Here is a 27,664-nt window from a genome sequence, read left to right as displayed (position 1 = left end):
CCTTTAAAGAGGCGGGTACCGATGATTTTTACGTTTTTCCATAGACCTGGCAACTCGCGGTGCGATTACAACTCTTTCCATCTGTTGAGGAAGTGTGTCAGACGTCGGAAATTATTCTGAAACCACGAAGTGAAAACTTTATAAAGTGAAGAGAGTGGATTTTGTTCGGGAGCAGAGTGCGCAGCAGCCTCGGCTCGTGCCACGGAGCCTGTTTTGTGGCTGTTAGAGTCACGGCTCTGACACTAAGCGCTACGTTCAGGCTAATGCCCGCGACACCCGGAGGGTCAGCCGTGTACTGTCAAGCTGTGCGGGAGAAAGTCCGGATCAGGCCCGAGCCGTGCCCGGCTGTTTCTGGTCATGTCCGAGCTGCCGCTGCTCTGACCGGATGGCGGGAATACTAACGTGTGTGGAGGACGTGAAGCGGCGGCTTAAAGTGCACGTCCTGCGGGAAGCCGGCCGTCAGTATCCGCTCACCTGCTTCGTCCTGGTGTCTATGCTCGCGCTAACGGTGCTGCTCAACAGGTGAGCTCACATGACCCCATTCACCTGGAAGATTCACCGACGTGCAAAGTGTCAGGCGGTTCGTGTGTAGCACTGTGACCTGCACCTGGTCAGTCAGTAGACCAAGGAGCAGGCGCAGGGCAGAACCTGCCTGAGAATATTTAGTTTTTAAGCTTTGTTCTCTGTCAGAGCACCTCCCCGACATATATCTGTACAACAGAAGTCACAGAACAAACAAAGAGGTGCCAAAGGCAAATTCGGTATACTTTATTTCACAAAATCTTAACACTTGAAATTTTCTCAAATACCACAGGTGACAGTTTATTAGGCAGGTCTTTCCTGTGTATCTGCCTTTTTTGGTTATGAGTTTCCTCCAAAGAAAAATCAGATTTAATTTGCTTAAGTTTTTCTTAGAAATGACCAAAAAGTAAAATGGGAAGTGCACAGGCATCGGCAAAGCCAGGTAACATACACTCTTTGCCTAAACTAAATGCAGTCCAGTCATGCTTAGGTGTACAGCGTCCCCCTCAAAGGTCCACTGTAAACTAGGAAAATCCCTGTTGGGTACAAATCTTCTTTAGAGGTCGTCACCATCTGCCTCCATCTCACCCTATTCCAGCATCCTCCTCTGTCAACTCTCTGCCTGTACTCCTTCATTACATCCATGAATCTCCTCTGAGGTCTTGTTCTTTTCCTCCTGCCTGGCAGCTCTGAGCTGTACCTGTGATCGACTCATTTCTATTCTTTCCATTTCCATCCTGGTCACTCCCATAGAAAATGTTAACATCTTCAACTCTCCCACTTTCAGCTTGAACTCCTGTCTTTTTATTCTTGGACTCTAATGAAATAGTTTTGTATGAGTCTGTCTTATACTGGGCCTTAATGCAGCCCCTTGGTTCAAGGTGTATCTAAAACAAGCTGTTTAAGCTCCACTTTTAAGCCAGCTTTGTTCTGATTGGCTGTCCCCTCATAAACAGAAGGTTTGAACAGCAGATGGGTGGAGCTACTCTGCCTCAGATGTTTGTTCTAAATTACATGGATATTTACAATGGGAAGCACGAGTTTGCTCTGTCACACATAAATTATGCAAAATAAAAGCTAGAACCAGTTTCTACTTTTGTTCCTTTGCCATGTTTTTGTTTTTCAGATTTTTAAGCTGAAACTATCAAAAACCTCACTTTTTCTTTACTTGCCTGAAATAGAATATATGACCCTTTGTCTGTGGAAATCACGTCCATTGCTGCAGTTCACAGGGAGTGATCACTAGGTTGTGCCCTAGTTCATCTCATTCACATGGAGAGTCTGTGTAATGCTCTCCCTGCAGGTATATTCACATCCTGATGGTGTTCTGGTCGCTCCTGGCTGGTTTTGCCACTTTCTACTGCTCCCTCAGACCAGAGACTCTCCTTCCCAGCGTCCTGTTCACCGCGAAGCCCAGGAGCAGAGTGAGGCACACACTTTTACCTGAGAGGCTCTGACTGAATGATGATTTCTGCACACAGACAGGTTTTCTGTGATGAAGTGTACATCTTTACTGACCGATGTTTCTCTTCCTTTGCACAGCAACGGGAGCAGGAACTGTTTCCTCTGGGTCACAGCTGTGCCGTGTGCGGGAAGGTCAAATGCAAGCGTCACCGGTACGTTCACCTGACCTCTGACCCCACATGTTCAGACTAGAAAATGTTTAACAGATGGTGTTAGTCTGAAAGATTAACAATACTGTCGGCTGATTGGTTAACAGCAGAAAAGATTTGGTCTTAATCAAGGAAACGCACTTCACGATCAGATAATCAAACTTTATTTGTGGATTTTTTCGAGAGCTTCGCAGAGATGGCTGAGCTCTGAGATATTTCAAAGTAAATCAAACTGCAGAGAAGAGGTAATAGTTCTCAACTATTGTTATTGTTATTTTTAAAAATCTGGCAACATCTTTAAATGCATTCACAACATGAAAACCTCCACTTGTAAATTCCTGTGTGGGGCTTGACACTGACTGGTTAAACTGAGAAGATAACCATCATTTTTCAAACCTCAGAATAAGCCAGATGATAACTGTACCTCAATTCCTCTGCAATTTATTTATGTACCAATTTAACTAAATACATTTGATTAGATATTAACATACAGTTTGTGCCGCCTGTCTGGGCTCTACATGGATATGTTCACCTTTCTGCACTCCTTCCTGGCTGAAGAATTGTAAGTTATAACTACTGTAATGGATTGCTGGCCGTGACTGCACTCAGAGCAGTGAAAGTACAGCCACTGACACCTTGTCACGCACGCTGGTCTCTTATCAGTTTACTGCTGTCAGATTTTTCCACAATGCATGTGCAAACCGCCAGAAACAGGCTTCTGGCCTCTCCGCTTGCCCAGCTCCAGTGATTGTTGATGGGAGATGGACACGCCCTTTAAACAAATTCTATGCGATTTTTAAGAAGCTTTCAACAACAATTGCTGACTGCTGCCACAAGATGGCAGTGATGTAAAGCCTGGATGCATTTGTTAATCAACAGGTGAGGAGTTTTATGACAGCGCTGTCTGAGATGAAAGGAGAGAGGTCGCTTTACTTTGGTACATTTTAATTTATGCCTATTTTTAGATCTGACAAGGCAGCCACTGCATGCCTTGCTTGTCCTGACAGATTCAGTAAAAGGACTAGATGTTACAATCCCTGATAGTGCATTGCTTCAAATGGAGAAAGTACGGTGACCCTGAGAGGCCAAACAGAATGCCACTTAAGAAAACACCAGCAATAAGGAAAAATGCTGCAAAAGCACACAAAACACAACAGAAATAGAAAAAACAAAACCGAAATAGGAAAAAACACAAGGGAAGTGTTTCTGGGGAGACAATAACCCGACGGACCAGTTGCAGGAACCCAAAATATGGTAGGTGTGTTTTATCACGATTCATATAATAATGATGATGATGGATTTTTTTAGGCTAATAGTCAGGCTAACACACTTACCTCTCATCTTTTCTCTCCTCACAAAATCGATAGATCCTCCACTTCTTTTAAGTGTCTCCCAGCGCAATTCTTAGCATATTTTGGTTCCTGCAACTGGTCCGTCAGGTTATTGTCTCCCCAGAAACACATCCCTTGTGCATTTGGAAATCAGTTTTTTTTCCTATTTATGTTTTCTTTTTTCCTATTTCCGTAAGAAAGTCTTGAGGGACGGCTGTTATGAGGAAAGGCATCCCAGAAAGTTAACCAGCGGGACACATCGTTGTGTGCCTCAACTTCACAGGGTGTTTCGCTCTTTTATCCTAAGCTATTCTACCATTTTTTTCCTTCCTTGTTTAGGTTTAGGGATTAAGAGATCTGATCGAGATGATTATATTAAAATCATCTCGATCAGTAGTGGACCTTGGATTCATCGGGTGTTTTTGCCATTATCACTAGACACCCTCATCTAAGAAGGCCCTGCCAGGGTTGATCAGGCCCCGGGGTGTGTCACTGGTTTATGTTAAATTGTTATTTCTCTTCTACTTTCTTCTGTTTAGTTTTCTACAATTTATTTTCTTCTATCAATTCACTGCAACTGAGAAGTAATATTTACCTCCTTAATATTTATGGAGCCTGACTTCTTCAAAGGAATAGAAAAGGTGATAGAGAGAATTTAGACAAAAGAGACAAGATAGGAGAGAGCAGAGAGGAGGGCTGGAAGGAGGCGCCTGATCTGGCATCCCACACCTCCCCCACCGGATCAACTTCAAAGATCAGAACAATCCCCACAACTGAGCAAAGATTCGTGCAGCTCCATCAGTCTTTTTGTAAAAATCCTGCAAACAGACGAAACAATCAATCATAAACCTGACTGACTTTCTTTCATTAACTGCAGGCCGACACTGCTCCTAGAAAACTATCAGCCATGGTTGGACCTGAAGGTTCATTCAAAGGTGGACGCCTCAGTAGCAGAGGTACCTCAGCTCAACAGCTGGACATGTGCTTAAGTGAAACATCCAGATGTGATTATGTGGTCCTCTCTGACCTCTCTACTGCCCCCCCCTCGCAGGTGTTCGAGTTAGTCCTTGAGAACTTTGTGTACCCCTGGTACAGGTAGGAGGACAGCTCAAAGCATGTTTTTACCCATGTACTGGTAAAGACGTTTGTGGGTTTTTTTTGGGTTTTTTTTAACTGCCGCCTCTGGTTTCAGAGACATCACAGATGACGAGGCGTGTTTGGATGAACTGAGGATGACTTTTCGCTTCTTCGCGTCGGTGCTTGTCCGCCGAGCTCAGAAGGTGATGTTCTATCTCACAAAACAAACTGTGAGGATTACAGATTTGCTCCACTGAAAATGAGATCAGCAGCTGGTTTAGAGTGAAATCCAGTTTATAAATAGTATGAAATAATATTTAAAAAAACCTTCAATGTGTTTCCAAAGCCACAAGTTTTTATGACATTGTTTATGTGGTTGATTTTTAGAAATAAACAGAAGTATAATTCCTCGCTGTAATTCCTCGGGCCTTAAACTAATCAGATTTGTTTTAATTACTTATCCAATTACAGGTAACGTGTGAAGTTTATTTGATTATAGCCGAGCTGAAAGACAGGAAAAAAATAATCTATATAGTAAAATGTTACATAATAATAATAATGATAATAAAGATAATAATTAATAATATATTTAGTAACAAAGCTTGTTTGGCTCTATTTTGTTGGAAGTGTCAGTGAACTCTCCTGGAGCGACTGTCAGTTTTCTGTTTGCTGCAGTGAAATTAAATCAACTGGATTACTCAGATTTCCGTTCAGAAACATGTTCCAAATCTCAAACGGATCGGATGCAGTGCTGTTTTTAATGATTGCCACCCGCCGTGTCTGGTGCCTATTTTCGATGATTTTTGTGTTAATCGTTACTTTTTGTGTGTTTCTCACTGTTGGCAGATTGATATCCCTGCTGTGTTTGCAGACAAAGTGATGAAAGCTGCGATGAAGCACATTGAAATTATTGCAAAAGCCCACCAAAGAGGTATGCACGTGTCCGCTCGTGCTTCATTTCTAATATGCGTGTTATATTCAGTCGTCTGTGGGAAGCATGCTGGCTGTGGTTGTGTGGCGTGGGGTTCACTTGGTGCAGGGTTGCACCCTAATATTTATGTCTGTTTGTAGTGAAGACTGTAGACGGCCTGCAGCAGGCGGCTCTGGACGAATATGGCGCCGACCTCCACGTCGCTCTGCACAGCCGGAGAGACGAGCTGCTGTACCTGAGGAAGCTCACGGAGATGCTGTTTCCCTATGTCATGCCTCCCAAAGCCACAGACTGCAGGTACAGAGACGACCGAATGAAGTGTTTTTCTGCATCTGAGACTTTTTGATATTTTCACTCCTTCATCGTTCCGCCGTACAAAGACGATTTCTGTTCTTTCTCTTAGATTTCCATTGTAGCTCTCAAACTCTGAACAGGAGATTTTCAGTCCAGTTTCCAGCCATCCATCGATTTCTTCCACTTATCTGAAGTTGGTTTGCAGCTGGTTTCTTCTCAAACTACCTTCAAATGTTCTAATCTGTCCACCAAGTTCCAAGTCGGTTGGATCTAAAAAAACCATAAACCTTCTCTCTTGCCTCTTTAGGTGTTCTTATACGACTTTAATGCATCGCGGGAGTCTCAGGCAGAGTTTCTGATAAATTTCTGAGCTTTGGTTTTTGCTTCATGTGGTGCAGGTCTCTGGCTCTGCTGCTGCGGGAGGTGATGGCTGGATCCGTCATCCTACCAACCATGGACTTCATGGCCGACCCTGTAAGTAGCCACATGATCGCGTTGGTCTGTAACTTTGGTGCATCAGAGTTTGATTAAAAAAAAACAAATATGCGTACGTAAAATCCCCAAATCAGTTCAGTGTTTTGAACTGTTGAACTGCATTTTCTCAATCACATAAAAATATATAAATTAAAACAAAATTAATCAAGATTATCTGTTAAAGTGGTGAAATTATAAATGTTTTATACAATATGAATCCTAATGTGATGATGAAACGCTGTGACAGTATAAAACTTTTTTTACATCATGTCCTGTTTCTCCTCCTTTTCAGGATACAGTGAACCTCATGGTGCTTCTATTTGTTGATGATACTCCAGTAAGTGAACCGCCTTCCTTTTATCTGCGCCCCACAAAATTTAAAGGTCAAGTGTGGAGGAGAGCCGACATTGCTATGACAGACCGTGTCACAGTGTAGATTCAGGAGGCTCATTTTAATCCAGTTATCTCCAGCTGAATTAAAACCAAAACCTTTCACTTCAGCCTGTCAGCTCCTTTATAAGCTCCGCGTTGAGGTTTACCGTTATGAACAAAGCTCTAAACATCAGACCTGAGTCCAGCCAGTAGGTGATCTAAATCCTGCACAGTGGACCTATAACATACAATGTGTCCAGCATGGAAAACAAACACATTAAAGATGAAGAGTCTTTTTTTTTTTTTTTCACTCGATTATACTCAAATCAATTAATTTAATTGTAGTCAAGTGTTCTGAATTAATGGCCTCTTTGAATCTGTCCTGTCCAGCCGGAGCCAGCCACAGAGCCTCCGTCTCCACTGGTTCCATTTTTACAGAAATACGAAGAAACTCATCAAATCAGAAGCCAGAAGCCGTCTGTAAGTACCTCAGAGTGCGACAGGGCAGGAGAAAAGCTTTTCCTCCAGACTGCTGTGACTTCAGCAGCTCAAACTAAGAATGAAGGTCTGATCACACTTCTCCTGATAGAGCTGGGAATTGTTTCTATTTAAAGCAATTTAAGTCAACTTAAACAGTACTTTCCCAACTTCATAAATGTAATAAGTAAATTCAAGTGTATATACATTTACTGAACTGGTGTTTCTAATAACAATAATAATAAACCTTATATGGTAAATAGCCACAACGTCGATCCCTAAAACATGATCCCCTTTTGTTTTTAGCCTGAATAATAATCGAGGGTCTAATTTGAGGTCTGGAGGCTGGTGTAAGGTGTTATTTATAAGTTGTATAAACATGTAGTGATTTATAAAAAAAAAATAAAAATTTTCTGATCAGTTTCCACACAGTGTGAATGTGGCGCAGATTTATTTTTGAAGCTTGTCTGACCCTCCCTGTGTGGTGCTACAGGTGCTGAAGCTGGAGCTGAAAGAGATCAGGGAGCAGCAGGATCTCCTCTTTCGTTTCATGAACTTCCTGAAGCAGGAAGGAGCCGTGCATGTGCTGCAGTTCTGCCTCGCCGTCGGTAGGAGTCCATACATTTGATCTCCTCATACAGCTCATCCTGTAAACGGTTTTGCTCCACTTACATGCAGCAAGCATGAAAATGTTTCTCTGTCAAGCGGTTTGTAACTTGATTAATAAAGTTTGTTTTTTTTTAATCAATATTATGAGTTCTTAGACATGCAGTGAGGTCCCTGTTGGAGCCTGTTATATAAATGTGTCGGACTGACTATATAAAACTTTTTTCCCCCAGAGGAGCTTAACGATAAGATCCTTCGTCCGGAACTGAGCGACTCTGAGCTGCTGCATTTGCACGGCGAGGTGGTGCACATGTACGAGACGTACTGCCTCGAGGAGAGCATCGACAAGATCAGCTTCGACCCGTTCATCGTAGAAGAGATAAGGAACGGTGAGAGTTGCTGTTTGCATGATCGTTACCTCGCCTTTAGGCTTTAACACCTGTCACCTGACCTGAAGCTAAATGTGAAAGCTCAGAGATGAGCTGTGTTGTATGATGCTCTGTAACTGCAAGCGGCAGATTGTGAACAATTTCATTCACATTTCTGAAAATTTAATTGTGAATTTTCTTATGAAATATTCTTCAAATTCCATCAAATTTCTTGATACAGAGTGTTTTGGAAGCGATTAATGTCCAATTCTACACAAGTTGTTTTTTTGTTTTTTTTTAAATCCAGTGATTACCTGTAACAAACTGTCACTGATTTGACCTAAAAAAAAAAGAAAAGGTCACCAAAAACTACTAAATTATTGCAAATTCACTGCGTTACATAGCATTGTTGTTTCTTGGTTAAATAAGCGTGGTCCAAAAGTGGTCCAATGAGCACGATTACAGGTCTAAACACCAGCCAGTCGGTGCCATATGTGGGGCCATCACATTTATCACCATTGTTATTATAACTCAGGTGACTGATTGTGTGAGATTTTCCCGACAGCAGCAGGGCGAAGATGGAAAGTTTTGTTTGCATCGTGGCTCCATTTTCATCCAAATGGTGTTTGATATCGAACATTGTGAGACTCCCTGAACCTGCGCTGGTGAAGATGGTGTTTCATTTCACAGCTTATGGATCCACAGCTGGTGTTTGCATCAGTTTAAACTGAAATATTTTAATATTAATATTTTGTTTCGATCATTAGCTCTGATTATTGACCGTATACACTGCTGGCCATGCAAACTCTTCTGGCACTCAGTTTCTGGGAGTGTAAGCTCATTGCATCAGCTGTGTGCACTGACTGTGTTTTCATGCACATTCTCCCCTGTTAGGCTGTGGGGATATCTCAAGTTTCAAGTTTTATTGTCACGTACAGATAAACAGTGTAGCCACATTTATCATAATGAAATTCTTTGGCTTGTGCTCCTTAATAATAATAATAATAATAATAATAATAATAATAATAATAATAATAATAATAATAATAATAGGAAAAAAGAAGAAAGTATTAAATATGAGAGAATTGAAGACTAGTTGGTATTTACAAGTCTGTGCAAGAGTACACAATGACGGCTGAAGTGTTGGTATATTTAGTTAAATCCTGTGTTTACTGAGTTGGACACTTTAAATATTTCTGTTTATCTTCTGTGTTTTGCACACGTTCTGGTTATTCTTACAAAGAAAAAAAAATCTGTTTGTGCTTCGTGCGCATAAAGATTTTGGAACCTTGTACGTGTGGACGCTGTTAGAAAACAGCCGCTCAGGTTTAATCTGATCCAAAATTCAGTTCATAGAAACTGTGAAACATGACTGTTACGATGGTGTTTGACGTGCCTGTGTTACCTATGTATATAGCATGTTCTCTAAGCTCTGTAACTCAGTAAGCGGAAGCACGCAGTGACATCAGCTCGTGTTCTCTGTCAGTCGCCAAAGGTCCGTACACTGAGGTGGTGAAGCTGCAGCAGATGCGCTGCCTGTTTGAGGCGTACGAGCATGTCCTGTCTCTACTGGAAAGAGTCTTCACGCCCATATTCTGTCACAGCGATGAGGTAAGACCTCTGCAACCAGACTGACCCACACAAACGCAGCACATCAAAGCACAACATCACAAGGTCACCAGTTTGTGCTTCAGCTGCTAGCTGCCTTGTTTGTTCCACTTTGTCATAGGTGCACGGGTTAACCTGAGCCAAAAGCCCAGCCTGCTCCATACTCTCAGCTTAAGAGCCGATATCCCTAATATGGTTGACGTTACGTTTGTGAGGGGCAGCCAATCAGGAGAAATCAGAAGAATCAGCTCAAACACAGGGACCTAAAAAGTTTCTTTTATCATATTAACTAAGGCTTTGCATCCAAGGTCCAGTGTGTGACACATAAAGATTAGAGTAACTTTGCATGATTCACAGTTCAGAATAGAGTCCAAGAATAGAATTCTGGAGCCGTTAGTGAGTTTAATTTCTTATTCATTAACAGTGAGGTAATAGCTATATATATACACGAAGCTGTAAGTTATATAAATGAAGAGGAAGTTGATCTGACTTCTATTTGTTACACTTAAAATACTTTTTTACAGGATTATTTACAGATTCTTTTTCACCAATTTGTCCAAAAACGTACCCGATTTAAATTTGACTGCTCTTCTCCTTTTCTCTGAAATATTTTGATCACACCCCATCGTACATTTATCAGGACTTTCAGAATCTCATATTAGTCACTACTTATGTACCTTTGTCTCTTCTCCGTGCAGTACTTCAGACACCTGCTGAAGGGGGTGGAGTCTCCAGCGAGGAGCTCGAAAGTCAGCAGGTTTGTGATTTGCACTAAACTTCACGTGTTTATTTTGATAGGTGTTTTAAAATTTAAAAAAAAAAAAAAAAGTAACAATGAAAGGGGGTGGGGGGGAAGCATTTATTCTGAAAACACAAATTTGTCAACACGTGCATAAACGCAAACACGTCCGAGTAATTTGGTTTGTTCCTCCTCATTTCGAGCGTTGTGTTCGCAGTGACCACTGTAAACCTTTCACTGTGAGGCAGCACACAATCAGAGCAGCTCACTGTGCTCATGTTTATTTCTCTGAGGTTGTCTTTTGTCCAAACGCCCGTCTTTAGATGCGCTTCTTATTCCAGAAGCTTCAGCTGGGACGAGACCAGGTAAGCACTCGAGCAGCATGTTGCTCGTCTGCACTGAAACTGCCTGCAAACAGCACACGGTACGATGCATGCGGATAGAGCACTGCTGACCGCAGATTTGTTTGCGTGATGCTCGCTCAGCGATTTTAACTTCCTGCTTGAGAAGATGGAATAAAGATGCTGGAGAGTCATTAGAATTTCTCCTTGTGGTCGGATGAGCAGCACTGAGTCTTTGCATCGCATTTGCATTTTTGCCTGACACTGATTTTTCGTTTTTAGTCACTGTTCTTGATTCAGGACTCAGCAGTCGTGCGTTTAATGCTAGAAAGGCAAACAGATTTTCCCCAGATGTCCTACTAAATACAAAATTCTTGAGGAAGAAGTACAGACATGCTGATGCTGGCTGTCCTTTCTTAGTTCATGCCTGCTGCATGACTTGTGCACCACACAACACGTTTCCAAAGAATTGAGGGCAAAGAACTGTCAATAATAATGATAATATAATGATGAAAAAAGAATGCACTCCTCTGCAAGTCATTTCAAACCTGTGTTACATAAAAATGATACAAACCCAAAATCTAATGACATATCTTTAAAAAGTTTCTGGCACAGGCTGGAAAAATCATGTAATGGTTAAAAGAAGTTAATTACTAAGATGATCGTGTATGAAGACGCTTTAGAGAAGTAAAGGAGAGCGAGACCGCGGGAAGTTTATGATGATTTAAGTTTGAGTCCAGATATGAAAACATCTGGAGTGCTATGAAAGCAAACTGAGCTGTTGAGTCTAAAGAGTGTTTATCAAGTTTCCAAGCGCAGACAGAGTGCTGTTAACGGAACGGTGATTCAGCAAAGTGCTCTTTTGTACTTAACTTCATACGAGTTTGACATGATTTGCAGATCATTGTATTCTGATTACATTTTACTTACATGTCCTAGCACACAGAGAAATCCTCCGTGTGAATTTGTCCTGCAGTAAATGGAGTCCAGAGAAACGAGATGAAATATTCTGTTATCTTTAGAAACACGTCCAAAAGAGGGGAGTCGTTCGGTATCAGAGGAATTGGCAGTAAAATCAAAGGCGTGTTTAAGAGCACGACCATGGAGGGCGCCTTACTGCCGTCCAGCGCCATGAATGACGTCGACGACGATATGGTGAGTGCAGCGGCGTTTAAATATAGATCGATGGTTTTTCCACATCGGTGCTCGATGTCTTAGTTGTGAGTCTCCTCTGTCCGTCCTGAAGGTGGAGGAGGCCACAGTTGTGATGGAAGACGACTCCCCCGACGAGCCGGCCATCCCACCTGAACCTCAGAGGAACCTTCTGGCCTGGAGTATCACCATCCCCTACATCGACTTCTACGACGACGACATCAAGAAGGAGCGGATCCTAGTCTTCTCCATCCACGTCGAGCGCAACGACAAAAAGAACGGTGAGCAAGCGGAGAGGAAGGTTCAGGTTCTTCCTGCACAGACGAACCTGAAGATGTTTGTAGGAAAATAACCTTTAATGAGGTTTTATTTGCTCAGAGCAGACATTTGTTTGTTATATAATCAGAAATAGTCCTGTGAGGTAGCCCAGACTCAGTGACTCATCAGTCAGATGATGTAATGGCTTTTGCTCTCATCTACTTTAGCTGATCACGAAGCAGACAAGTGGTTGGTGCAAAGGAAGTACATGGAGTTCTACGTCCTGGAGTCAAAACTCACCGAATTCCACGGTAATACAGTGTTTACAAAACCAGAGACTGTATATAAGAGATGGACTCTGCTGAAAAAGGGCTGAAAGGTAAAAGTGGAAAGTGAAGTTCTTTGTAATGGCCAACAGATGGAGACTCTGTGATGGCTCTTGCATCTGGTTTTAATGTTAAAGGATTCCACAAACCACAGGCTGGCTATGTCCTTTCTTCGTATACAGTCTATGTACCTACCTCACTTCATCAAATGACCGTGTTATATTTCAGCTGTTGGTATTTTACCCCGCTTTTCCCCCGCTTGACTTTGTTCTCAGGCCCATTTGAAGATGCACAGCTTCCATCCAAAAGAATCATCGGACCAAAGAACTACGAGTTCCTCGAATCTAAAAGGGAAGAATTTGAGAAATATTTGCAGGTATTGGAAGTCTGAAGTTTGAGGAGCATTAAAGAAGCTAATGAAGTACGGCTGCTGTAGACTCTTTATTCCATATGCAGGTTCTGTTAGTCTATAAAGCATCTCGCCCCCAGAAAAACAAACCTAAGAGAAGCAGTAAAGTTATCAGTTAGTCTATGCACCGCTGCTTGGCCTGATGACTTTAAGGGCTTGTTGTATTTATCTGTAAGTCTTTATTTGAGAGGTGAGCATCAGTCTGACTCTTGGCTCTTTGTGTTTGTGCGCAGGCTCTCCTACAGCATCCGGAGCTCAGCAACAGCCAGCTGCTGTTCGACTTCCTGTCTCCTCTTGTGGAGCATCAGTTCCTGGACAGGATGCTGCCCGATGTCAACCTGGGTATGTAACCAACGCATCACACATGCCCTCTGTTTTTTTTGTTTGTTTTTTTTTATGTGACTATTTCAGAGTAGCTGCGCTAATAAAGGGTGCTGTTAGCTCACCTGTAGCCGGTGGAGACCTGGTCCATGTGTCACTACACTGATCTCACCACAGCTGCAGAGCAGAACGACCACCGTCAGAAACTGCAATCTGAGAATGGTAGCTAACTTCTGCTCCATTATTTAATGTTGCAAAGCAGCACGAGTATGAAGTCAAAATGAAGACTTTGTGCTGCATGTCTTGCACACGTGCAGTCTAAGAGAGTTCATCTTCTCCCACTAAAGAAATAAGACAGTCGCTGTCGGTTATTCTGGTTCAAATTCAAACTGACATTGTGGATGGATGGCTCAACGCCATGACTGAAGTCATCTCTTGCATGAAGTAACAAAGCACTCTACCTTGAAAGCTGGCGGTAGCTGCTGGTTTACTGGTAAATGGGGTTTAATCAGCTTGTACTCACTGACTTTTACTCACAGTGAACATGCCTGACCTTTTTCTACTTCGTGTGATTAATAATCAGACAGTGATGCCATCATGTCTGTCTTTACTCAACATTTTCTTTTGCAAATTAAAACCTCTCATTATTACTTTTTTCTTTTAAAATAATTTTATTGCAAAACATTTGTATAAAACTCAGACTGACTTAAGAAAGTGATGAAATAAGTAAATAACATTGGTGTCAGTGGCCGTGTCATGCTTTTGTATTAATTGAATTTGTGCACTGTTAACATCAGTGCTTCTGCATTGTAATCTGTATAAAGCAGTTAATGTTACTATGGGAGCAAATATCATAATTTTTCATTCAGCGCTCGCTGCCGCCATCTTTCTGTGTTCGGTTTGTGACTAAAGTGTTTTTTTTTTGTTTTTTTTCTACAGGAAAAATCTTCAAGTCTGTTCCTGGAAAGCTGATAAAGGAGGTGAGTATCTCTTCCTGAGCCGGGGATCTTCTCTGTTTTTCCTTTGACTTTGCGAAGGCATTATCTCAGTTAATGAAGCAAACGTCTCCCGTTATCTGGAGTGATTTTAGAAGCGTGTGAAAGTGCAGCTTCTCTGTGTCCCACCTTTAAAAGCCACGTCTTATTGGTAAGCTGATATTTCCCTCTGCAGACCCAGAATTTCACTGTGAGCCAAAACCAGAAAGCAAAATTACTCACGATTCGTTTTGTGTAACCTCTAGAGTCGCAGGCAGTCACAAGCATTGGGAATATACACACAGATATACAGAAACAGCCGGAAACATGCCAAATCCCACAAACAGTCTGTGATCAATGACATCTGGTGTCATGCAGCTGACCCGACCTCTAGGACAAATTCACAGGGTCTCGAAGAAAAACTATGTCTAAAAAATACATCTAATCGTTTCCTGTTCCTGATGTTGTTGCCCTGGTTTTTTCATTTAAGGTGGAATTTACCCACAGAGTAGAGCTTTCTTGTACATTCAAGGACGGAGATGTATTTTGGTTATGGTTGTCTTGGTTGGCAGTGTATATAGCTGTAAGCTTGAAAAGTCTGACCTGGGGGCAGTGCTTGAACTTTTTCTTTTTTCTGTGACCCACAAATTTTGCTGTGTCCCACCACACATGAATAATAAATGAATATGTAATGAATCTCGAGCAAATGAGTGGGAAATATCTTCAAGTAAAACAACTGTTTCAGTTAAAAAAAAAAAAAAAATTGTGTTGAGAAAATCGTGAGAAGAATTTCAGGAACCGATACGACAAACATCCTATTCATCAGTGCTCCTGCACTGACGGCCAGAGGGAAGCAAGTCAAAGTCATTGTGAAGTGGGTGCTTAAAACAATTAACAATAGAATGAACCTTCCTCACATACTTGTTATAAACGGCCAAAACTCTGTCTTGCCAACTCCCTGAGAATTTGCTGGCAGTTTTCACCAAAAGTCCCAACTGATTCTTGTTCTTCAGAGTCGTGTTACCGAACCAGGCAGTGATACAGAAAGAAATAACAGGTTCAATAAAACTCCTGTAAAATAAGGACAACATTTCAGATAAAAGATCTCATTTTCCGTAAAAAGAACAGTGTTTGGTGAACTTAGTGGCATCAGCATGAGGTTCAAAACACAGTTTACGGTCAAGAAAAATCCCTAAATACTTGTAAACACTCCACAATCTCAATATCAGCAGCTTTAATGATAGTAGGTGATAAGCTATAATAGACTTTCTGCAGATATGTTGCACATGTTGTGAAACTCGCTGACGTGTGTTTTGCAGAGAGGACAGAACCTGGAGCGGTTCCTTCAGTCCTTCGTCAACTCGTGCGAGTCTCCCAAACCCAAACCGAGCCGGCCCGAGCTGACCATCATCAGCCCCACAGCGGGGAACAAGAAGGTAATAAACATCTGTCCTATAAATGCATATGGAAGCTTTAACTGACTTTATGACTGAGCCTCAGTCATATCCTGGCATTTAGTCATGAATACTTGTAGAAGCCCAGTTCAAAGAAAAGAAGATATAATCAGTCAATTCAGGGTTTTTTTTATACAGCACCAAATCACAACAACAGTCACCTCAAGCTGTTATTGTAAGGTAGACCCTACAATAGTACATATGGAGAAAATCCCAACAATCATAGGACCCCCCCATGAGCAAGGACTTTGGCGACAGTGGGAAGGAAAAACTCCCTTTTAACAGGAAGAAACCTCAAGGAGAACCAGGCTCAGGGAGGGGCGGCCACTTGCCGCAACCGGTGAAAAGGAAAGTTTAATCCTAATATCAAAAGTACAGATTGTGTCTCCTGAATCCAAGATGGGAGCCTGAAAACTGAAGGTTCTGTGTCCCATTCTACTTTGAAGTATATGCTCTATGAAAGCAACACGGTATTGTGGGGTCACTAGGATAAGATGGGACCTGATTGTTCAAGACTTTGTCTCCTGTGTGTTATGAACTAAAGATCCTCTGCAGGTACTCGTCTGTAGCTTAGCCTTGTTTTTTCAATATTTCTTCATGTTTTAAATTACGTCGAGCATTTTAATCGTTATGGGGTAACGGTATGTGCTCATTGTCCTGCAGCTCGTTAGCAACCTGTTCAAGAACAACGGCAACCTGTCGGAGAGGAAGCACAACCCCAACTTCTTCGCAGAGACGTTCACTGTGGACGGCATGTACGACTACATGATGTATGTCGGTGAGTGAGCCCGAGGAGCTGTTAGCAGCCTCTAAAGGCAAGATCACAGCTTTACAGGAAGTCTGTACAGCCTCTGTCACAGTGTCCATGTAAGTAATCGAAGTCAGAAACACGACGATGACGGGACCAAATCGCACACATGTGGAAATGCTGGAAGCTGGAATTTCTTGCAGTCAGAACATTTGAGGGAAAAATTACTGCAGGAAAGCATCCAATGATTTCCTTTCTACGTTTCACTCCTCCTGCAGCAGATACTGTGGCCTTTAATGGTAACATAATACACGTTGTACTGATAATCAAAGCAGGGATGAAGACACTTGCATTAATCACAGACCCACAGTTTAGTTTAGAAAGCAGCCATCGTGCTAACGTGTCCCACCGAAGCTCTTTTTACTTTCGTTTCTTTAAGCAGAGATTTTGCTTTGAACGCGCAGACCTGTTATGATTAGAAGACTTTAGATTGGTCGCCTCTGAGATGTTTCGATCTGTGTTTCTTGAACTGATTCGGGCCTGACTGTCTGTATCCGTCTTGGTGTTTGGACTCGCAGGCCGGGTGGTGTTTCGCATGCCGGACTGGCTGCATCACATTCTGTCTGCTGGGAGGATCTTGTTGAAGAGCACATTCGAAGCCTACATGGATCAGTACATGCAGTTGAAACTGGAGCAGATCCTTCAGGAGCACCGCGTGGTCTCCCTCATCACCCAGCTCCGAGGTAGGACGCCACCCGCACCGATAAAGTCTTTTCTTATTTCCGGCCTCAGTATCGCTGCTTTTAAGATGATTTCCAAGGTGTTCGGATTGTTTATGACCCCAAAAGAAGCGTCAGTATGTGGAAAGGTCTTTTCTTGCTTTTTAAATGTTACACAAAAAAAAGCCTCACGACTCAACCTGAGCCTCATTTTAAGCTCCTGCATCACCACGATAGCTGTTCCTTGATCTGAGCTGGTAGGAGTTCAACTTATCGAGCTCAGGATTTGAGTCAACAGTGAGTGAACCGGAAAGAAAAGAGTCTGAGTATTTTATTAACGTTCAAATCATAAAAATGCAGATCTGAATCCTGTCAGCAATATAAACCTGCAGTTAGTACATCAAAGGGCTTTTTTTTTATTCCAGAATGATTCCTTTTATCCTTCCTCATCCTGCAAAGGGCTCAAAAGGCTAATCAGAGAGAAGGTTATAACTGCGCATAAATCTCAGAAGCTGCATCTGATTTAGGTTTGGCAGATCTCCCATCTCCTCAGGTGTGCCCAGACAGCTTCCAGCATGCTGCCATCATTACATTCCTGCCAGGAAATTGAATTTCTGGGAATTGTCAATTCCTCACCAAACCCACTGCCTCTAGGCAGTACGTTCAGTTGATGCCACTGAACTTCTTAACAAATCTTCAGCTGAGGTGAAATCGGAGCACTCGGCACACGTGGTCAGCAGCGATGTGTCAATGTGTTGATGCAGAGAACAAAGCACCTTTTAATTGGACAAAAAAACTTGTTTTTGAAGATGATTCATCTTGTGTGACCTTACAGAAAATCTCTGCTTCTGTGCAGATGTTTCAGTTTCCAAAAACAAAGGAGGAAACATTAACTCTGTGATTTGTTCCTGTTCATTTCTGCAGACGCCGTCTTCTGTGAAAGCAGCGAGGAACGAACAGCAGAGGCCAAACAAGCCAGAGCCAAGCAGACGTTTGAGGAGATGATGAAGTACCTGCCAGGTCGGGTTTTAGTTCAGTCACAGTAATCATTAATAATCAATAATCATCTCCTGGTATGTTTCACGTTGAAGTATTCAGTGAGGCTGTCTCTGCAGACCAGGCCACAACAGTTTATGACGTCACATCCTGAACTTCCAGCTTCAAAACTCTGACCCGAAGCTGTGCTCAAAGTTTATCTACTCACTCTGAGACATTATAATTAATAATGGCTGTGCATTTCAGCACAACATCGCAGTATACCCTATCATATCAGAACATCAATAAAGATAATAAGTATGTTACTGTATCCGTGTTAAAATCAGACTCTTCTAAAGTGCCAGTGAACATCTCAGAGCCTGTTTTAAACACGTCACAAATCTGATTTAAAGGGGGTAATAACATTTAGTTAGCTGTGAGCGTGCAGGCAGTTTCTTTTGATCTGTGACTTTAAAAGTAAAAGTGGAAATGAAACCACAAGACCTTTGAGGTGTTCTCACTTCCCAGTTTGCCGGTCATACTGGATCTAAAGTCCCAGTTTAAACACTGGCATTGTCCGTGATGCTTTTCCTTTTGTCATTCACGGTACGGAAGAGATCCTTCTGCTTTTAAAGACACAGAGGTTTTCTTACAGCTGGATTCCTGCACAGAACGTAGCTGCTTTAACTACAACCTGGAAACGAGAGCGCCACTTTATCTCCTTCCTGTTATCAATTTGAGTATTTTGTTTCTTACATCTAAAGTTCTGGACTGCAGTTCCAGGTTGCTCTGCTCAGACAAGTTTCCAGTGTAATAATATGAATAACTTGTATTAGCCTAGCACTTCATAAAACACACAGTCACAAAGGGCTTGGAAGTTTGAAGAGTGTCTCTGCCGACTGTCCTCCAACTCTTCTACTCTGATCTTATAGACAAACAGTCCTGGTCTTTGCTGTGTGTTTTTAACAGGTTTCGGGTCAAACTCAATAAATCTGCATGCTTCACATACTCATGGCTTAATAAAGCTGGACGATGTGCTTCGATTTCAGACTTTGTGGTGAAGTGCATCGGCGAGGAGTCGAAGTATGAAGGTATCCAGCTGCTGTTTGACAGTTCTCAGCAGCCGTTGCTCAACAAGCAGGTAAACAGTCGTTCTCCTAATCCACGGTTCAGCTCAGCATTTACGAGAGCTTCCTGTATGTTCAGGCAGGTTCAACGGTGATGTGTAATGTAATGTTAGGGTGCATTTTTCCATTAGCATCAGGGTGGGTCCAAATGTGAGGCCTATTTTTTTTCTGATATTTTTAAGCTCTGGTGACTTTTATAGGTACAGGAGATGTCCATGTGACATTTTCAGGCCTGAAAGACACATTTAAGCTTAATTTAAAAGCAGGTTTAAAGTCAAAGTCTGGTTTGCTGAGACACCACAAGTGCCACAGTTGATGGTGGTCATTATGTGGTTGCCGTCTATGTCGATGGTACTAGGGATGGGTACCGTTATCCGGTTCTGACATAAATGGCAGTAACCAGACTGAATATCAGCGCACATTTCGGTGCTTCTTTTTCTCCCTGAGATGTCATATACTGCTAAAAATATAAACACAAGAGGTTTTTGGACAAAGTTTGTGTTCTCCATTCTTTAAGCATCGTTTCAAAAGTACTGATTTGGCACCGGTATCGGATAAAACCTAAACGATACCCATCCCTATGCATGACGCCTTGCACTAAGCGCTTTCACTTTGTAGAAAAGTGCAGAAATTGTTTGATAGCTTGATTACTCTGATGCAAGCAGACCTTCATCCTATCAGAGAAGAATTTAAAGACACTAACTAACAGGAAGTGTTTAAAACCACTGTGTTAGAAAATATACTTTGTGTCGCTGGCTCTTATACTCAGAAATGTTGGCAAACGCCACGTTTGGACCCAGAGGGGGGCTGTAACTGTGAAAATATTCATAGTACGAAGGTAAAATCTTACATGGATTAATTCAACTTGTCACTGTTACTGTAAATCAGCTGGTTCTAAATGAGTGAGGTGGGAAGTTTATTCAGATTGACTTGATTTTATACAAAGCTGCAAAAGACAGAATCACTGCAGACCTGCAGCCTGTGTAGGCTGTGCTCACAGCTGTCCTGATTTACATGTTTACTGGTCCCAGCTTTTTCACTTACATGTGAATGTTTCCCTTAATTCCCTGTCAGTCCACGAAAGTTTTTAAGTTCCTGTGAGCAGTCCTGAATCTGAGCTTCAGTTAATCACACTTTTCTTCCAGTGTAAATGCTGTAAACATGTGTTAAACGACCACCGCAGCAATGCAAATTTCTGTGCATTCATGTTGGATTTTTCTATATCTGTTAAACAGATGAGTTCTTCTACATGTTTGCTTGCGAGCTCTGCTGCATTGTGTAGTTTGTTTGCACATAAGTGCAAACACATGCACACACAGTGAAAACAGAAAACACGAGGTTATTGAAGTCAGGTGCCTTTTTTTTTTTTTTTTTTTTTTTCTTTTCACTGGAAGTGTTCTTTTATAAAGCGCGTGCGCGCACACACACACACACACACACACACACACGCGCCAGTACTTGCTTAATGCCACACTCTGAGGATGCAAGCCGATGACTTTCAGTTGAGCCTGTCCTGTTTTCAGCTCATCACTGTGCAGCTCTTCCCACTCACATTGTACTTAAACACCACTAAATTATTTCTCAGGGATCCTCTCAGGCTGAGTTTACATTAAACTGAGTCATCACTGGTTTATGACTCAGGGATAATTAGCTGCTCTTGCCAATGGTGATGTTTGAGTGAGCAGAAAGACTAAAATGCATGTTTTCTGAACTATAAGATAAATTATTATCTGAAATCAGGAGTGTTTGGATGTTAACTTTCAGTACTGACATACTTCCTGTATGTTTTCACTTTGTCTTACTGGCACAATGAACAGTCAGAGGAGATTAACGTTTCCCCTCTGACTCTAACTGCTGACTCTAACTGGCCTGATCATTTCTCTTCCTCAGATGACGTACGTCCTGCTGGACATCGCCGTGCTGGAGCTTTTTCCTGAACTCAGCAAGGTAAACAGCTGACAGTGGGGAATGTAAAGAAATAAAACAGGATGAGCTAGAAGTTAAGATAAGACGCCATTCTCAGAATATATCAGGCAGGAAAAGACCTGTTCAGGAGTTCACTGTATGTGCACGTGTGCATTTCCAAACATGAGTTTTTTTCCTGGTCAAAACAGATGTTTTACTGCACATTTAAGTGCACTAGGGCTGCCACAAACGATTATTTTGATAGTCGACTAGTCACCGATTATTTTTGCGATTAGTCGACTAATCAGATCGTGCATCCATTGAACGTAAAACATAGAGCTTATTGCACCAGCAGCATCTGCTCTTATATAACTATCATTAGCTTACAGCTTTAAGTGTCTAAGGTCTGTGCTAACTAAAAATAAAGACAAGATAGTTTATTAAATTTTAATGAAGTTTGCAGATTGTTTTGGTGGAGTTTAATAAACTCAGCCGTCTGCTCCTTGCTATCTAAAATATAACAGGACATCAGCTGTCTGCTTGATGTTTATTCAGCTGTGTAAAAACTATAACTTTAATCTCAGCCAAACCGATTTACTCAGGAACAAATAAAATACTGAAAAAAGCCAAACAATAACATTTTTAAGTTATCTAAGTGACTTATATATATTTAACCTGAGTAGCGAAAGACGGCGGTGGGTTTGAAAACGATTTGCCGGGAGTCCGGTGTTCTCACGGCTCTAGTGACCTAGCCCCCGGCTAGCTATCGAGCTAGTGGGTAACAGACGTCTCCGAAAACGTCGGAGCGCTTTTGAAAATATGTGGTGTCCTGATAAACTGAGCAGATATTTGAGGTTTACACAGCTACATTCTCGCCTGAAAATATGTTAAACGTTTATTTTGTGACCCAGAAAGAATAATAAGAGTAATATTAAAACTAACTAGCTGCCGCCATTGTTGGAAACTGAGCTGGGCCGCGCTATGAATTCTGGGACAGTTTCTTCTTCTTCGGGGTTTAACGGCAGCTGGCATCCTTGTACATGCAGTGCTGCCATCTTCTGTTTCAGTCCGTTATTACACTCTTAAATCCTGCTACTTATTCCTGCGTCTTTCAGGATCTTACAAAGCTTCAAACGACGCGTCGACTATTAAATTAGTCGTCGACGAGTTTGATAGTCGACGTAATCGTGACTAGTCGACCAATCGTGGCAGCCCTAAAGTGCACGTGGTCTGCAAAAGCAAAAAGGTCTGTTTGACCTTCACCGACAGACATCTGTGCATCTTGAAAATACAGTTTTAACAGCAGATCCTCATTGTGCAATCTTTAACTGCATTTTTTTTATCCTGTCATCCACATAGTGATGAAAATACATTTGAAGGCATTTAATGGATACTTAGGGAATGCTGGACTTATGTTGTGTGTTAGTGAGCAGATTTGTTGCTTAGACAGGAAATAAACTGTTGTAAGCAGCTCAGATTCTCAGTGAGTCTGCTAACCATTAGTGCTGCTGGCTACAGCTGTGGAGGCTCCTGTTGGCATCTACACTAAGTGCTTAGTGCTCATTTAGCAGTTTATGATGCTCGAATCAATATCTAATTAACGATGATGAACGACTGAGTGGATTTGTTCTGATGAATCAATGTCGTGATAGTCAAACTGAGGCTGCAGATTTCTGCAGGTGAGTGTGAATAAGCAGAGGAAATCTACAGATAGCAAAGCTATGCATTAAACTGAATTTTAATTTGACTTATCGTTATTAAAACAAGATGATTGAGATAAAAGGATTGAGTAGTGACCAAAGGAACCAGGATGTTGCAGATACATGTGGAGGAAACTGGTATAAACTGTTGTCCGCTTCCATAGAAACCTGACCACAACAAAGAGCGAGGATGCAGGAGGGAAAAAATGCCCAAGATGTTATGTTTCAGTCGGCTGACACTGGGACACAAACACATAGCAACTAGCACATAATGCACCATCGTGAGCATCAGTAGCGCCAAGGATCTCTCTACTTAAGTAGGCGATGTCGTACCTTTAGAAAGATTTCCTGCAGGAGATCAGATCAGGCATTAGAGAGAGGGTAAGGAGTTCAGTCATTTGAGAGTGGTTTGGGCATCTGACAAGGATTCCTCTGGGGGTTTCCTAGATGAGGTTTTCCAGGCACATCCCATCAGGACATGCTGGAGAGATTATATCTCTTGGGCTGTCCTGGGAACGCCTTAGTGTTTCCCCAAATAAACTGGAGGAGGTGCCCAGGGACAGGGAGATCTGGGCTTCTCTGCTTAGGCTGCCCGGACCTGGATAAATCAAAGAAAATTAATGGATGATTTATTGTGTCACGATCAGGCTTTATTTTGTTTTTCATCCCCCAAACATTGATTTTTGTTGCTTCTAAAATCAGCTTCTCATAACTGTTCATTTTACTTTAAAGCCAGACTAATTTCACATTGTGAGCAGAGAAATGCATCTCCTTTCACTGCAGCTGTGATGGGAAACCAGGTGATAAGGGATTCAGGCTGGTTTCAACTGAAGCAGCTCTTCAGATAATGCTACGTTTAGTTAGCATCTTTCCTCCATGTCCCAAGCAAGTGAAACGAAAAACGAAATGCTTCCATCAGCCCTGATTTTTGTTGTTGTTGTTGTTGTTCTTCCTTCTTTGTTGTAAAGCGTCTTTAAAGCTAGTAACATAGGCAGAGTTAGTTCAGCTGGATTCAGATGCAGCCGAGAGCCTGGAACTTTCTCTCAGTGAGAAACCACAGCTCACATGCAGGGCGCAGGCGTGGATGGCGTCTGTGGAGCCTCATACTCGTCTGACAGTGACAATAAAGCAGAAACGCCCAAACCTCCCTCTCCCCAGCTACCTCCTCCAAATCTCCTCAAGCCAGTAAATTTCATCATCAGAGAGTTAGCGTGAGGGTCCATGTGGACATCCACACCCCAGCTAGTTTTCTGTGAGCACATGACACAACTGTGCTTTCATGCTTTCCACAATAATGCACTTCTTCGTCATGGCGACCTCGGTCCTAACCCTGAATGCTGTGATAGTTTAGGGTGATATTTTAGATTGTCACAGATCGGACGGGCCTCGTTCTCTCAAACACTCGAATGTGACCTCACAGGTGTTTCCTGTTTCCTTCTCAGCAGGGGGCGAAGGAGGCGTTCATCGTGTGACCCGGACGAGGAACCGAACTCCATGCTGGAATGTGCAATACTGTCAGAATATTTCCAAAGGCTCTGAGACCATCTCTGCATTCCGATGTACATTAATGCACTAATAAAGAGATATTTATTGATATCACACTGCCAGTCGTCTTCTCTGCAAACACCAAGGAGCTCATCTGCTCATCAGAACTTTTTGCTGCTTCATCCCAGCTCAGCTTCACATATTTTCACTTCTGCTTTAGCTGAACTGTAGTGAAAGGCTTGCTTGGTCTGTTTCACGCTGAAACAAGCTACCTTGCTCTCTTTCAAACCCATCTAGTTTCAGTTGATCTGTGTTAGGAGTTCAAACCTCAGCTACAAACTGGCTAGTTTCCAGTCTCTATGGACCGTGAACTGCCAAGTTGTTGTAAGCTGCAGGAAGCCATAAGCTATAACTTTAGGATAGTTCAGACTTTTTCCTGTTTCCGATTTCTGTGTGCAAACAGAAGAAGACAAAACCATCTGGACAAACATACAGAAATCTTAATATATGTGCAAACAACATAAAAGTGACGGATTCTGTAATAAAGTTATTTATTACATTATTGCCTGCAGAGAGAAAAACATTACATTTTCTGCCTTGATTTAAATTCACAAAGCTCTGTGAAGACTTCTAATGCACAACAATGTGCCAAAGTGAGTCAGAATTTCCATAAAAACAAGGTCAACAAATACAAGAATTAAGCAACAGAGTTCGTTTTTTTGTTTTTTTTCCATCTGTGGGTGGACCTTCAAATAACACTCCTTAGATAAGAAACAGTTACTGGAAACATTCTGACTGGCAATCAAAGAGTGGTGATTATCATCCTGTCTGTATGAGTTTACAGTTAGAGGACCACAAACAGACCAACATGAGTTCGGAGAATCCCTGAAAGCTCCTTTCAGGGGTTCTCCAAAAGTAAAAAGAAACATAAAACCTGTCCTGAGTGTGTTTCATTGTCGGCTGCACTCTCAAAGAACGCAGACCGAGAGCAGTTCTGCGGTTTTAATGAGCTTGTTTTCCAGCCTTTGGCAGCTTGTCCTGGTGCAGGCCGGAGCCAGCTAAGTAGATGTTCAGTGCAGCGACTAATAAGGTGCTTCCAACATTAGCAGGCAGCGAGCGTTGTTTGAGAGATCCCTGACACAGAGGAGGCCTTGTTTAGGGTATCGCTGGCAAGCTCTGGTTAAAAAGGAAAATGAGGTAAGTCCTGACAGCCACAGGAATTTCCTGAACTCTGCTACAGGACAAAAAAAGACGAGGGAAATGGCACAGCCTATTTTCTACCCTAAAAACAGTCTTTGCACATCTTTGATTTTTTTGTTTTAGGGGCAAAATTAAAGGGCTGGCAGTAAAATCTTCCTTAAATACTCATGCTAAACGGAGACAAAAGAAAAAAAAATGTGGAAAATGTAACATTTCCGTGACAAAATAGGCAGTTTCATTAGGGGAAAAAACGAATTTATGACAAAAATGTAGATTTTGAAAGAAAAATTAAAACTAAGGAAAGATTATGAGAAAACTGGCAAATTTACAAAATACTTTACTTTTACATGTGTTGTAGCTTTCAGTAATACTTTAAATGGCTCAGTATAATGTAAACACTTTTAAAACTTTTAACTTGAATCCAAAATCCTGTTTAAATATGTAGTATATGCAGTTCATCCATCATCACAGGTGTGGTTTTATTAGCTCTAGCTTCATATTTACCATTGAGACATGATCTGTAGAGGTTTTAGCTTTGCTTATTTCAGCTTTTCTGATTTTGACCATTTTTGTTTTTATGCAGAATTGTGACGTCATGTGATAGTTGAGTTCAAATACTGCAGACAAACCGGATAAAGCAATTTAAACATGTTGCAGGACCGATTTTTTTTTTTTTTTTAAGGGAAGAGCAAGCAGGCAGCATTTGTGCTCTGTCACAAATTTAATTAACAAAGCTAAATCACTCCAGAGCTTTGCATAAACTCTGAGTCAGGATGGCGTAAACCAACCGAACTGTATGCAATTCACTCTACTGCTGCTGACACTTTCATCTTTAACCCTTACAAATATTCAATTCGCCTTTCAAATCATTTCTTTTTAATCTGCACAGAGGAATCTGAGTTTATTTCAACAGCTTAATGTTAAATTTACCATCTTTCATGCATGTAGTTAGAAAGTTAACTACTCAATCACTGCAGTGAAAAGACGTCGCTGAGCTCTTTAAGGGTTTGTAAACTACTTAAAGTTGAGTGGAAACATCTGTGCAACACATAGATTTGAAGGTCACAATTAGCCGTTTACTGTTTTTACATATTTCATTTTGAAATTAAACAACCATTTCTGCCAGCTTCCACACTTCAAAGGCCTAAAATTCCCAAAGATGTGGAAACTTGGCTTGACTTTCCTTGAAATAAAATTTATTTATCTGCAAGTTGGAGCATTTAGATACAGAGACGTGAAAGGAAACCCCACAGTGCCAAGTATCCAAACAGAAAAACAGGAAAGGCAACATGAAACTGAATTTAAAGTCTGAGATGGGGTTATAGACATGACACTGTAAACCAGCTGTTATTAAACCCTTGTTTCGTGAGTTTAAAAGTTCTGAACCTCTAAAAGCTTATGAAGATTTTAGCTGGTTGTTAATTCATTTTTCTCTTTGGCAACTAAAACACACTTTTTCACAAGTCCTGTGACATACACCTGTCACACACCTGTCAGCGGTTTATCCCAGCTGTTGCCTGTGACAGCAGGGATAGGACACCCTTTCACAGCTTCAATCCCACATGATGAAAACACTCTTTAGTGCATTTAAAAGTGGCTCACTTTAATCTCAGGCAGGCTGAACCAGTGAAACTCCTTTTTCTGTTGGTGCAAAGACTTTGATATAGAATATTTAATCTCTGACATATCTTAATATAACAAAATGAAATGCAATTTCAACAATACCTCCCAGTTTTCTGCATGACTAATGTGTAAAGTAACAGGAAGTACTCTTGCTGCAGCATTTTGGAGTAGTTGAAGGCTTTTCAGTGAGTTTTTTGAACATCCTGATAATAATGAATTACAGTAGTCCAGCCTGGAAGTAATAAATGCATGAACTAGTTTTTCAGCGTCACTCTGAGAGAGGATATTTCTAATTTTAGAGGTGTTGCACAAATGGAAGAAAGCAGTCTTACATATTTGTTTAATATGTGCATTGAAGGACATGTCCTAGTCAAAAATGACTCCAAGGTTCCTCACAGCGTTACTGGAGGCCAAGGTAAAGCCATCCAGAGGAAGAATCTGCTTAGATACCATATTTCTAAGATTTTCAGGGCCGAGTAATAACCTCAGTTTTATCTGAATTAAGAAGCAGAAAGTTAGCGGCCATCCAGGTCTT

At 41.6% G+C, this 27,664-nt stretch overlaps 1 protein-coding gene across 4 annotated transcripts; it reads left to right on the top strand.

Annotated features, from left to right (window-relative positions):
• Positions 1 to 24,415, top strand: LOC102303474 (sorting nexin-14). 4 transcript variants are annotated; one of them, XM_042226253.1, is made up of 29 exons: positions 1 to 522; positions 1,826 to 1,946; positions 2,065 to 2,138; positions 4,344 to 4,422; positions 4,518 to 4,561; positions 4,659 to 4,746; positions 5,390 to 5,474; positions 5,615 to 5,771; positions 6,167 to 6,242; positions 6,535 to 6,579; positions 7,005 to 7,094; positions 7,585 to 7,699; positions 7,931 to 8,086; positions 9,552 to 9,676; positions 10,372 to 10,430; positions 10,754 to 10,777; positions 11,776 to 11,908; positions 12,000 to 12,186; positions 12,391 to 12,474; positions 12,765 to 12,865; positions 13,132 to 13,240; positions 14,159 to 14,199; positions 15,513 to 15,629; positions 16,311 to 16,425; positions 16,974 to 17,138; positions 18,039 to 18,134; positions 19,139 to 19,230; positions 21,107 to 21,163; positions 24,264 to 24,415. In XM_042226253.1, exons 1-29 carry the CDS (start codon positions 386 to 388, stop codon positions 24,291 to 24,293), a joined length of 2,802 nt encoding a protein of 933 aa, XP_042082187.1. In that variant the 5' UTR covers positions 1 to 385; the 3' UTR covers positions 24,294 to 24,415. The 4 variants fall into 4 exon arrangements, with proteins under 4 accessions (XP_042082187.1, XP_014193553.1, XP_005936288.1 ...); XM_014338067.2 differs by having other exon boundaries at positions 10,736 to 10,777; positions 24,267 to 24,415; XM_005936226.3 differs by having other exon boundaries at positions 2 to 522; positions 10,736 to 10,777.
• Positions 24,416 to 27,664: the final 3,249 nt, after the last annotated feature.

This window comes from Haplochromis burtoni, unplaced genomic scaffold, assembly GCF_018398535.1.
Source record: "Haplochromis burtoni strain Fernald_Lab_line unplaced genomic scaffold, NCSU_Asbu1 Contig_203, whole genome shotgun sequence".
NCBI classification, from domain to species: domain Eukaryota; kingdom Metazoa; phylum Chordata; class Actinopteri; order Cichliformes; family Cichlidae; genus Haplochromis; species Haplochromis burtoni.
This window is presented reverse-complemented; position numbering and strand designations above follow the sequence as displayed.

Bases quoted from the DNA above. Each gene is read 5' to 3' on its own strand.
- LOC102303474 (XM_005936226.3), top strand. From the start codon at position 386: ATGGCGGGAATACTAACGTGTGTGGAGGACGTGAAGCGGCGGCTTAAA. The intron at 523-1,825 runs GTGAGCTCACAT...CTCTCCCTGCAG, and splicing joins CTAACGGTGCTGCTCAACAG to GTATATTCACATCCTGATGG. The intron at 16,426-16,973 runs GTGAGTGAGCCC...TTGGACTCGCAG, and splicing joins CGACTACATGATGTATGTCG to GCCGGGTGGTGTTTCGCATG.